The sequence below is a fragment of the Mustela nivalis genome (genome assembly GCF_964662115.1).
Source record: "Mustela nivalis genome assembly, chromosome: 3".
Classification (NCBI taxonomy): domain Eukaryota; kingdom Metazoa; phylum Chordata; class Mammalia; order Carnivora; family Mustelidae; genus Mustela; species Mustela nivalis.
Genome location: NC_139022.1, coordinates 146,145,680 through 146,159,274, shown reverse-complemented (window position 1 = coordinate 146,159,274; position 13,595 = coordinate 146,145,680). Strand labels below are relative to the sequence as shown.

At 36.1% G+C, this 13,595-nt stretch overlaps 1 protein-coding gene across 1 annotated transcript in view; it reads right to left on the bottom strand.

The window, feature by feature from the left end:
- Positions 1–3,208: 3,208 nt before the first annotated feature.
- FGF10 (fibroblast growth factor 10) overlaps positions 3,209–13,595 on the bottom strand; it is an 86,400-nt gene continuing 76,013 nt past the window's right edge. The window contains exons 2-3 of the mRNA XM_082723248.1: positions 9,564–9,667; positions 3,209–6,151 (exon numbers count right to left, since the gene is read on the bottom strand). Of these exons, the coding sequence (XP_082579374.1) occupies positions 5,954–6,151; positions 9,564–9,667 (302 nt within the window). The 3' untranslated portion in view covers positions 3,209–5,953. The remainder of the gene's footprint in view (positions 6,152–9,563; positions 9,668–13,595) is intronic.

The window sequence follows — 13,595 nt, the reverse complement described above, 5'->3', positions numbered from 1 at the left end:
GGACTACAACCCCTAACAGGTCCTATGTTTCAGTTTTGGTTTTCTTTTTTCTCGAAAGTGAGAGTGAATGAATTCATGATTAGGAAGCAAAAATTTTATCACTAGGGAATATTTCTAACCATAGAGAGAAATAGAAATGAAACAATAAATAAAATCAGAAAAGCGAAAATAACAGTTCAAGGTACTCAATATTAGATGCCTCCAACAATCTCTACTAACATTACTATGGAGTCTTTTACTCATTGGAAGCAACTGAAGGCAGGTATGGGTCTAAATAAAATCTATCTTCTTCTGAGTTTAATAAGGAAATAGATTTCACATAGCTATTTAATATCACCTATAGTTAAGAATGAGGAAAAAGAGAAAACGTGGTTGATAATGTGTGATTTGACTATTTCTCAGGAGATTTTAGAGAATGGAGTGCAGAACTTTCTCCTAGGGTAGGATGAAGAGGAAAATTCTCCAGTCTGACTTTAAAAATCCTATTAAATTTCATTTGTTTCCTGCATGAGGTTGAGCTTGCATTATAAAATGCATTTTATACTTACTATCAATTTATCAGGGAAATAAATAAGATATTGTTTGTAACTTATTTGCAATGTCATTTTTCAGTGTTTTTCTTTTGTTAGTTGGAAAGCTCCCTAAAAAACGGTTTTTTTTCTTATATCAGTTTCACAGATATTGGCTTAAATATTGTTAATGTCTGAAAATATTCATCATATCACTGAAAACAACGGGTATGGAAAATTCTGGCAGTTAAATACCAGATGTTAAAATATTTTTATTGTTGAATTGAATTGATAAGAGACCTCTAACCCAAATGCCTCCCGTAACCATAAAAGGCAGGTTTTTTTTTTTGATTTATAATACCTATGAAACACTGATTTTAATTTACTGCTCCTTGAAAGACCTGGGAATATTTGCATTGTCAGCAGCTTAAATTGAGCACAGAAATGATAACTAATTTAGAAAATTATAAGATTATTTAGTCATTTACGATGTGTATAAGGTAATTAAAAACAAACTTTAGGAGGTTAAGACCTCACTGTAGTTGGTTATTATACAGCTGGGGTCACTGCCTAAGTTGTATGAAGGCATATGTTCAATTTACAGTTGTAATGAGGAACATGGGATGTTTTGATTCTTCATTTGCTGTGCTCATCTCTAGAGGATGCAATTGCCTATATTAAAAAATGAACATAGGCTCTTTTGTAGAGGATAATAAAAATGTGTAAGATAATACATGCCACATGCATATATGGTTGACATATGGCTTTTCTCTTTGAGTGTAGAATTGTTGCCCTTAGCTGATATCATGGAGCAGCCACATGGAAATATTCATTATGAGCCACTTAGGAATGAAACCAATTCCTTTGATCTCATTAGTTTGATCATGATTATTCCACTTTAACTAAGATGTGGTGTTTGTAAAGGTGTTTTCACTAGGTTATTCACTTACAGGAGTATTTTGTGTTTTATTCTAATCAGCAAAAGACAGAAATGCATGTTATGAAGTTTTCTTTTGTCACATAGTGAATGCATACAAGGCATAGTAGAAGACATAAAACAGGTTTTTTTCTCCTTTCTTTTTTATTCTACATTTAAAAAAATGGCATTTGAGTTGCAGATTTTTTCCTACATGTTGATTAACTTGAAAATACTGGTACATACTTTTGAGGTAAATACTTTTGATGTCATTATGGTAGAGGTTGATATATAGTAGGATTACCTTTTGATTTAGTGAAAAATTGCATTCATCTCAATTATTATTCTTCAAAGTTTGCAGAATTATAGTGATTCTGACTATATTCAGGACCCTTCTCTTGGCTTCAAGACAAAAGAAAACAAAACAAAACAAAACAAATGTAATCTTTCTCTCATAAAAAAAACACATAAAAGAAGAACATCTTGAAATGTCTCCAATTTGAACAAATTATATGAAGGCCAATTAGAATTCATGAAAAATATAAGATTAAACGATACATGTTCTGGAAAATGGTATATGTTTGTGTCATTGGTCTCATTTAAACAGGTGTAACTAAGAGCCTTTTTTGTTTTTGCCTCTGTCCAGCACTGCCCTTCCCCTTGGTAACCCGTTCTTCATTTCTTCCAATTGTGTGGGCTGCCAAAACCTGCAACTTGCAGCGCTCTGATCACGTGACCCAAACCTGGCCAATCCCAATGTCTCTATGCCTTGTCAGACTATTTGCTCTGGAGGTTGGGGTGCTATCCAGTCCTGGCCAATAATAGTCATACCTAAGATGTTTCCATTTGGGGATCTTGAGAGAAAGAGGTTTTGGGTTTTAAGAGTTGGAAAAATGTAAATTAGTGGCAACCAGTAGCCTAGCAAATAAAGCCAGTCAGAGGTAAGAGGAAATGAGTGCAGAATTTAGTTGCTTCGTGTCCTGGTTCTGATGGAACTCAGACCTGCCCATTTCTTTCCAGTATCCTTCCAAAATGCTCCTCTTTTTTTCTATACTGCTTTGTTTAAGTTGCAAAAGTCCTGTCAAGTGAAACAGACAAGAATTCTTAATCAACATGGTATTTGTATTACATGGGTTACTTCTAAAGCAATAGGTATTGTAAGTTATTTCATAGTTTCCTACAGATATTTTTATTTAAACAAAGTTTGGACCAGCTAGAGCCTTCACTGATAAGGATAAGGTAATTTTTTTTTTGGCTGCATAATCATAAATCCTGAATTAACAACATCCAAATTATTGGAATTGTGCAGCATTAATGCTTATCAATTTAGATAGTGTCCATAACCTTGCTTGTGCTCTGAACCCAGCATGCATAATTATATAGTTTTTTCTTTCTACTTTTTAAATCAAATTCATTGGCCTACTCTCTCCCCTTGAAATCAGAGTTTGCAGCCTCCTGGCTTTCCTCCAAACGCCTTTCATTGTTTCACAAGCCATCCTTGTTTTCAATTCATCCCTCTCCATCCACTGTGTAAACTAGGTGGACCTGAATACTTAGGAAAAATCTAAAGCATTTGGTTGTTATTAGAGTAAGGATAGCGGACTCACACATGTAAAACATTAAAGAAAACTCACAAATGTTTGAATGATTTTTTTTTTTCTTTTGTTGTTGTTTGGGACTGTGGGGCATTTCACCACATCCTGCCATGCACAGAACACTTGAATTTCTCTTTTTGTTAGCAGGTAGAGTTCAGTATAGGCTAATAAAACAAACCAGGACACTATTTTTATTTTCTTTTCCCAGCATTTTTATTGATTTATTTAAATGTAACATACTATACACTGTTCAGCCTTTTGGGAGGTAGGAGGAGGGAGGGGTTCTATATCTTTATGAGGCGTCTCCTCAGAACCAACACTCACATGGGCACACATTTGTGGCTGACACACCTTGACATCGTGGCCAGGGACCACACTTCCCACAGAGGTTGAGCTCCCAAAATCATGATGATTTTTTTTATTTTAAACATACAATATTCAGGGCTGGAAGTGCTTTTTCTTCACTAGTACAAACCAGCTGCAAAAGGGGATCAGAATTCTACCTCGATATCAAGCAAAGATGCCATTTTTAAATGCAGGAGAATCTCCTTTCTCCTTACCAAACTGTTCGTCCGTGTGTGTGTGGGGGGGAGTGTTGGAGTAAGGGAGATGTTTTCTATTTTTGGCCTCTGTAAGCTTTGATATATTTTGCTAGAAGCTGTTTTAGTGTTTGGAGTCCGATAATGATGTCTGTTTACACATAGTCTCCTTGGTAATCTAAGTGACTGTGTGAAATATGAATCCAGTTTGTGCCCTGTTTGCTGTTCGTGCAGTCATCTATTCCTGTATTTATCTCACCAAACGTTTAATTTTGGTTTTGGGTGGTCTGTGTTCATGTGTCAGGTGCAATTATTATTTTAGAATAAAAGAGCAAAGATAATCTAGTTCTGATAGCAATACATTACATTATAGGTCTCAGACTCAGTTACCAATTATGTTTTCACATACAGATTCCAACCACAAAAATTAAACATTTTTAGAATCTGATTTGTTAAGAAGCAAGTTGGAAGCCAAGTACTATGAAATGCAACTTTAGCCATAAGCCCAAAACTCTCTGCCTCAAATGCATACCTTTTGAAATCCCGACTTTTTTAAGGAATGAAAAAAATAAGACCTTTTACAGGATGACTTTATGGTAAGTTTCTTAATAAAACTATTTCTTAAATGACAGATTAACTGGAAGTGCTGGTTAAGCATTGACGCAATTAAGTTATAAGAGAGGATCACAAAACACCAGCCTTTCTAGAGGTTAAACTTTAGTAAAAAGACACATGCACTGAGTCTTTCCCTTGTACCAAAATACTGTGTCCAAACAATAAAAATAAACAGACCTTTTCAAAACAAGAAATATGAAGATAAAACTGCAGCATCAATATAATCTTATAGTTATCACTTAAAGTATTTAAAACAAATAGTATTTTTCTACACTTTTTAAAAAAAATCACTACAGACACTGCAAATAAGGCTTATGTATTTATTTACTGGAATACAATGTGATGATGACTGGTATACTCCTATGTATTGTTTTCTCTACCTGCTCTAACAAAATGAATTTTGATATGATTACATGATGGAGTCTTCCAAAGCTCTTTACATTGACAAGAAGTAAGTTTTATTTGGTTTTGTAAAGACTAGATCACACAGCTCGAACAGATCATACAGCTCGAACAGGCTTCAGTATATGGTTACACATATACCAGGATATAGTTGCTCAGTTAAAGCCCCTGGGAGAGTTACACTTCAGATTCCTTGATAATTTCCTTTGGGGGAGATGCACTATGTGGGACTTATAAAGGGATCTTATATATGCAGACAGCCTCTTCATCTCTAACCACCATGACACGTGGCAAAAAATCGTTGGGAAATAATGAGGCTGGGCCACTAAAATTTATTTATAACAATTTTCCTTCTTTTAGTATATTCTTGGAGCCCCATTGGTGTATTGAAAGAGAAGACTTTGGCCTTCTGGTCTAGTTCTTATGAAAGGAAGCCTTAGGAGTGATAGATGTTTTTAAACGATGGCAGACATCTCTCATCAAGCCGTGCCATGACACTGTCATATTTATTGTTGATGGTTCTTATTGCAGAAGTGATATTAAGTTAACTCATAGCACATGGGGCTCTCACCCTGCTTTCCTATCTCCTCTCCTATTCTTGAAGTGTTTGCCAAGTTTTAAAAACACTTTGTCATGAACATGCATGTGGTGTGCTGAAGAAAAAGAAAAGGTAAATCAGAGGGCAACTGCTGAGGATACTCTTTAAAACCCCAAAAGATATTTAACATCCTATTAAATAAATAACTTAGAACGAAATAGAAAGGGATGAAGGCAGAATGCACAAGCATACCATACTATTTGTTTTGTTAGAACAGTTTTACACTAACATGTTTACATTTTTTAAATCTTATCCAACTCTTCCATGATGCCATGCCCAAAGCGCCTTTGGTTGTGCATATGACGTGACCCAAGTGCTTTCCAGTAAATGCTTGCGTGTCTGACTGCTCATTGAATCGTTAGGCTTGCATGAGCAATGAAAGTCTTTGATATGAGTTCGTATTCCATAAATAACTTTCCCGAAGATCATTCAACAAATTGTTCCATGTCCTTTCAGTCCTATCTCAGAGGTTAAAAAACAACAACAGAAACAAAAACTTCACCAAAAACCCAGCCAACATACAATGTTGTTCGCTTAGGAGTAGCTTCCATCCCATTTAATCTGCCTATTATCTCGGTTATAAGGCATGACACAGAACTAATTAAAAGAACATCATATGTCAGCAGTGAGTACAAAACCTTCAAAGACTTCCTTTCTTTCAAGCGAGCAGACATCTGCAATGTGTCTCTGCCTTTTGAGCTACTGTCTTCGTGAAGAATACCAACTAGTCCTGGCAAAAGAACCTTTGGTTCTGCTGCATCCACAAACATTGCCTTCCTCTATGAATGTACCACCATTGGAAGAAAATGAGCTGAGGTGTTTTTCCTTCGCGTTTTCTGTCCTCTCCTAGGAGCTCCTTTTCCATTCAATGCCACGTACATTTGCCTCCCATTGTGCTGCCAGTTAAAGGATGCATATGTATTGTATCCATTTTCCTCTATCCTCTCCTTGAGCTTACAGTCATTGTTAAATTCTTTCTGCAAGAGAAAAATAAAATCTTTTATTTCTCTGATGACGGTACTTACTTCCATTTGACACACACCATCCAGAGAACTCCAATTCGAGAGTTTTGTTTGTTGTTGCCATTTGTACATTGGTTATGTATTTAATGCACCGTGTCAACAATAGAAGAGTAAAGCTCACAACCACAGAACAGAATCCGTGTTTGAAGGCTCATGATTCATTTTAATTGATCATCATAACCATATGTTAGGGCCCTTTTAAAAAGCTGGTGTGTTTTGACTCTGACATGGCTTAAGTGCCTAGAATAATTATTAAGAAGCAAACATTTCTCTAACAGTATTTGTGATGAGTCAACGACAAAGAATAGTCTTATAATCCCTTTTTTTTTCCCCCGAGTAATGACCAGGGGTCTCGTGGGAAAAACAGAATTTAAGAAAAAACTTGAGCTTATCAGCTTTGCAAACTTTACCTATAAATCCATAATCAATACACCCATATAGACAAGAAAACAGACCTTTATAGCAAAATCATAATCATTCGAGATAACCAAGAGGCCAGGGAGGGGTGGAGGTATGTCTTCCTATTTTACAAATACTAGATTTCTCTATTTTGTAGGTAATATATAATTTTCCATAACTTGGAATTTTAATAGATTTACTCTTAGGTCTAGAAGTAATTGAAAACTAGGACATGGAATTCCTCACTTTGTGAATTACCATATCAAAGAAATTACAAACATGGTGACTATCACTACCTTCATTGTATAAACCTGAGACTTTGATCCTGGGAAATTCCACTCTATAGCCATAGTCCTTTGGCTTTGTTTCAAGTGGCCATGTGTTTTTAAGGGGATCTTGGGACAAGAATTCATGTTTCCTTCATTCCATAAATCCAGTATCTCACTCTGAATTACTGATGAAGAGTAACCACTCATCTCAAAACTCTGCCTTTAGAAATGTCATTCTTCTCTTAGATCCACACTAAAGCAGGTAAGAAGCTAAGGAATAGGGGCTTTTGCTCTTCTGGTTCTACGTTTCCCAATCCAAACCCAAGGTATTGTAGGGATCTTTAAGTTGGCCTCTCCTGGGCAGTTCAAATAGTTTTTCTCACCTTGGGATTTAATTTTTTTTTTTAACTCAATTCTCAATTCCTAAATATCTGTATTTTTAAGTGTCTGGGTTTCTGTGAACTAGATCATCATTTTGAACATTATCAGAACCATCACAAACATAGTTTGTCTAAAACTATATGGCTTCGAAACAGAGATGATTTTTTATGTGAATAATTACATTCATTCTAATAAAAGGGATGCAGTTTAGAGACTGGGAGAATTGGGGTTATTTGAAATGATTTTATATTTGCAACAGAGCTATGTATAAAAAAGCAGCAGTACTTATTTTTCCCTCGCCCAAATAAATTTATAGAGCAATTAAGATTTGTTTATTTGAAAGAGAAAGCAAGAGCGTGTGTGCGGGAGACTCAAAAAGATTCCCACTGAGTGTGGAGCCTGATGCCAGGCTCGAACTCAGTACCCTGAGACTGTGACCTGACTGGAAGCCAGAAGTCATTTGCTCAGTTGACTGAACCACCCAGGTGCCCCTAGAACAATGTCTCAAAGTGAGATACACCTCTAGCAGACTCCTAATCTCAGTTGTTTTTTAAATTTTTACACCTTAGCTCAAATTTATCAGAATCTCTGGAGGAGGGACCTAGGGATCTACGTTTTTATAGCATGTAGGCAAATCATCAGCATGAAAGTCAAAAGAAAAGAAAAGGTCTTGGAGGTCTGCTCTGGATGGATCTGACTGCTGAGGGTATAGTGTGGGACAAGGCAGCCCCTGTCCAATTTAAGTTAACAATATATTGGGGGAAGACTGTCAACAATAAGCACATTCATGAGAGAATTTCTGTAAATCCCATTGCAGATAACTGCATGGGGGTGCTATGATAGAAAGCAATGGGTCTCTACTTTAGATAGAGAAATGGGATGAAACAACTCATACGTCTTAGAGTTCAGTAGGAAGCGTAGGCACAGTATGTGAATTGTGTTGGGACAGAAGAAAAAGGTTATCAAGTATTTTTATGACACTTTTCATTTAAGAATGCTCCATTTCTCTCTGATGTTACCTTTTTAAAGAGGTATACTTTATCAACTGAAAGTTATTTCAATCTTTTATCGCAGTTAAAATTGTTTACCTTTTATTTCTCTCAATCTAAATTCATGTGATCTGGCTTTACTGTAAAGCTTAAGTTTTGACTTAGTGTTTTAGTATCTCTGCAAAGAGCATAAACCTGGTCCTTCCCCCAGTGATTCCTATAATAGTTAGATTAAGGAGGGACTCAGTCATGTTCATTCAAGAAAATAAAAATAAATGCCTCAAAAGTGATTATGCTATGAACCCCTAAATGGTACCACTTTTTAAAATGGCCCACTACTCTTCTAAGCTTAGGAGCAGAACTGCACATAATGGAAAAATCTTAAATTCCTTTAACCACCTCTCTCGCCCTGCCATGCAAAAGGCAGTTCCCCTAGAGAAAAGGACTGGCCCACAGTGTGTGTGCCTAACTCCCCAGTTATGAGTGGACCAAATGAAATACAAGACTATCTATAATCAGACCAGTGGTCCTTAAGTTGGGTTATCAAAGTGTTGCATTGGGAACACCTGGAACCTTGTTAGAAATGCAAATTCTTAGATCTTGGGACAGCTTTAATATATCAAAAAATCTAGAAGTGTGTTTTAATCTTCCCAATGATTGTGATCATTGGCTCCGGGTAGGCAGTGCAATTGTTCTTACGCTAATCAACAAAATAAGGTTACTTATACATTTTGAAGTGATATTCCTTAATACTTGCTATGAAACACAGAGGTGTATGTACCCTAATCATGGGCTGGATACCAGCTACATCAGGGAATTAATGACTACTGTCTAGGTAAATAAAATTATGGAGTTGATTGAAGGCACGCAAATAGTGAATTTCCTAATCTGTCTCCCCATCTCATGTTTTAGCAGAATACAAAATACCAAGCCCCTGTTTTATCTTCAGCTTTAAAACACACACAGTGTATGGTTTCCTACTCAACTTAAGGTCTTTGTTTTCAATGATTCTTCTCCAAGTTGTCTGTAGCACCCGTGCCAATCTGACCAGATGCTTCCGTGAGAGTCTGACCCATTAATAGTTCAGAGCATTGACTGACGAATGCCAGCAACAGCCTGTGTGGTAGGCTGATGGGTGAACAACAGAGGAAATTACAGAATTGTAAGAGCTGCTTTGCCAGCCCTCGAAACTCTGGTGACCAGCCTGTCGTGGCTCTATTCACTAGCGATAGAATGATAACAAAGCTCTTCAATGTCTGAGGGAAACATTCCAAAACTGTGGTAATGATTTACTGCAGTGGACTTGGAAAACTAAGGCAGAATACTTACTGAGCCATAGAGTTTCCCCTTCTTGTTCATGGCTAAATAATAGTTGCTGTTAATGGCTTTGACGGCAACAACTCCGATTTCCACTGACGTTATCTCTAGGATACCTAAAACATATGATTAAAAAAAAAAAAAAAGATAAACTTAAGGGGTCACATACATTTAGGTGAAAGAAAAAATCAGAACTATTGAGTTTTAATTTATGATAGTTTTAAATTAGTAGATTTAAAAAACTGGGGCACCTGGATGGCTCAGTCGGTTAAGCAAACAGTTCTTGATTTCCACTCAGGTCATAATCTCAGGATGGTGAGATCGAGCCCTGTGTCAGGCTCTGTACTCAGTAGGGAGTCTGCTTGAGATTCTCTTTCTCTTCTCCCTCTGCCGCTTTCCTCCTCCCCATGCATTTTTTTCTCTCTCTCAAATAAATTAATCTTTAAATAAATTTTTAAAAATTAAAAATTAGAAAAAACCCAAATCTCTTTTGGTGTGCCTAAAAACGTAACAACTATATTGAAATAGGTAATTAGTCTTTAAAAGAATTCCCTTATATTTTACTCTGAACATATAAGGAAAAATATTGTTTTAATTAAAATGCTTCCTTTGCTAACTCTGCATTTTCAACCCCATAAATATTGAAACAACTCTATCTTAGCCTAGATTTCACAAAAACTTATCAGAGCACACATCTGTACTATGGTATTAAATTAAATCCATAGCATATGTCAATAATATGTCAGATTTGCCTCAATCTGTAAAAACAGTGGTAAACTATTTCTGCTTTGTAGGACACTTAGATAAACTAAATCCCTTGGCTACATTTAACTGATAAATTCAGTTTTGGAAAATGTGTTGACATTCTGTGATACAGAAAGACTAATCCCAACATCCACATTGTCTTTAAAATAACAAAATCACTGCTCTGGGTTGGGAGAATATCCAGTATCCATCAGCATTTACAAAGGCTTTTTTTCCCCCCCCCTAGAAAGAATTGAAAACTGAGGGAATTTGTCACTGATAGATAAGAGAACCTTTTTCCCTAATACACATGTTTGGTTGGTGCATCTAAAGGCAATTTTCTCTGAAAGGTCTATAGGTAACTATAGGGAAAGGATTTGATATTTTACCTTTAAGGTACAAACAAATACATCTGTTTATTTGTATTTTTAAAAACACTTTCTTGGGGCCGCCTGGGTAGCTCAGCAGGTTAAAGCCTCTGCCTTCAGCTCCAGTCATGGTCCCAGGGTCCTGGGATCAAGCCCCACATTGGGCTCTCTGCTCAGCAGGGAGCCTGCTTCCCCCCCACCCCCCGCCCACCCTGTCTCTCTCTGCCTGCCCTCTGCCTACTTGTGATCTCTGCCTGTCAAATAAATAAATAAAATATTAAAAAAAAAAAACTTTCTTGTTGTGAAAATAAACTATTATATAAACTATTATAAAATTAAATAAACTATTTAATTTTCACAACAGTCCTCTAAGAAGGCATTGCTCTTCTTAATTACAGATGAAAAACAAGACATGAGATTGTCTAATTCACACATAAGATGTTAAAGTGACAGAGGCCAGGGGTGCCTGGGTGGCTCAGTGGATTAAAGCATCTTCCTTTGGCTCAGGTCATAATCCCAGGGTCATGGGATTGAGCCCCATATTGGGCTCTCTGCTCAGCAACGAGCCTGCTCCCCCCCACCCCCACCCCCACACTCTCTCTGCCTACTTGTGATCTTTGTCAAATAAATAAATAAAATCCTTTTAAAAAATAAAAAATAAAGTGACAGAGGCCAATAATGATGGATCCAACACCTGAGCTTTTGGCTTTCAGACTATTTTGCCCTCTATGTCTGTTTGCCTCTCTATCACATCTCCCCACTCCTTCCCACTTTCCCAAGGGAATCCTGTTGGAAAACCATCTGACAAAATGATGCATAGAGATAACAGTCTTTAGTAGGCATGCCACAGAGGAAAATGTCTAAGTATCAGGGAAGGGAATCTAATGTACTTTATGTCACAGAGAGAAGACACAGAGCAAGGCAAGAGGTTGAAATCTTGGGCAAAATATTTAGGCCAGTATTTATTTTGCCTAAGAAAAAAGCATTGTCAGGAAATTGCTAGCTGTTCCCTATGTATGCTTTTGTGACCAAAAATTGTTAGGATGAAAAGTTTGAAGGATGGTTTTAGCAAAGATTAAAGCAGGATTTTTGAAGGTGACAAAAGGAAGAATGTGTTACAAATGTTCCTCAGTCCTTGACCAATAATTTTTGAGAGTGCACTGTACACGATTTATCATATTTAGTTTGGAAACCCTGGGTTTTTCTGCTTTGCACAGATTGGGAACTCAGTATTCAAAGAATTCATCCATCAGTTAACCAACTCTGCAACCACTTAAGACTAGTGTGAAAAAGTTCACTATGCTTCAAAATAGAAAGTGGGAAGACCTAAACGATTTAAGGTTTTTTCAAATTCTGAAAAGAATTTTTTGGGTATGATAATTTTGTGGTGATTAACAAGGACTGTCTCTATGATAAACATCTGTTAATGTGAAAGTAACTTTCTGAGGGGCTCAAGTGTAGAGGGCTTGTCAAATTTTTTTTAATAAAAAATCTCTCCAGTGTTCTCTGCTCTTTGGTAAGGATGATCAAGTTTGCTTATGAAAGTATTTTTGAAAAAGAGAACCAGAATTTTACTTGATGGTTGTTGGGCTAATGACTTAGCATTCTATATTTGTATATTTTGATGCAAAATTAAATGCCAATTGAAGGAAGACCTCCTAGGGGAAAATAAGTGAAAGAAACACAGATTTCTCTGTATTTCTTACCATTTTTGTGAATCTATAATTATCTTAAAAGTTATAAATTATTGTTTTATTACTTGAAGAAACTTATACCTGAAAATTATATTATTAATAGAAGGGAACAAAAATTGTATTTCTCATTCATATAAGTCAGATATTTTCTAAATTTGAAGACATATTCTTGTAGTGAAATTCTATTACTTAAAGTTTTAACCACATCAGTTTTGATGTCTCTTGAAAGATGAATACACCAGGTTGTAATCTAAATCTGTTTGAGAGCTTTTGCACAATTAAAAAACATAGGAAGACCTATGTGGAGAATGGCACTCTTTTAGGAAATGGAAACATAAAGCCAAGCAAGTTATGGCTTTCCTTGAGCAAAATCTATGCTGTATTGGGAGTAAAAGATAAATAGGTAGAGAATTATGATAGAACATATTAAGTGATAGTAAGAGCTAAGATAGAAGACATAAGGGGCAAAAATAAATGTAGTTCATCATATTGGCTGGGGATCCAAGGCAGACTTACTATGTGGAGATGAGACTTGAATTGGGTTTTGAAGGTTGAATAAGAAGCATCCAGGTGAGAAAGGTGGGAACACATTAAGGGGAGGACGTTAAGGTGCAACAGTGCGGTATTTTCAGAAAAACCATGTTTGACTTACCAACTAGAGAACAGGGAAAAAGGCAGGAAGTCACAAGAAGTGAGGTTAGGGAGTTACGTAAGACTCAAGGTAGCAACCATCTTGTACGGATGCTAAGAATTTTGGCATATAGGAAGTATTTTATCTAAAATATATAGCTTTAAAAAACATACTAGAAAGATCCAATATTTGGCAAATTTATTTAAGTAAATAATAGCAAACTAGAAAGTTTATTTTCAATTATATTTGAAATCCTTAATAACAATGTTTGACTATCAACATTACAAGTGATGTGGCATAAATCAACTCCTGTTAATGGCACATTCTACGTTAAGAATGCATCATCACCATAGTAATGGGGAGGATTTTGCAAACTGATGAAATGCAAATGGAAATAACCTAGAAGTCACAATTTTCACATAAATCATTTTTTCTTTTAGCTTGCCAAAGCATGAGTTATGTTTTGATGAATCATTGAGTAGTTAATCTGAGGAGGGCCATTCACAAGTTTCTTTCCAGTTTATGCTTCTCGTCATTCTCCAGAAGAGAAATATCTGACCCATTTTCTTCCTGGCAATCCAAGACTACTTCTCTCTTTGGGCTATTA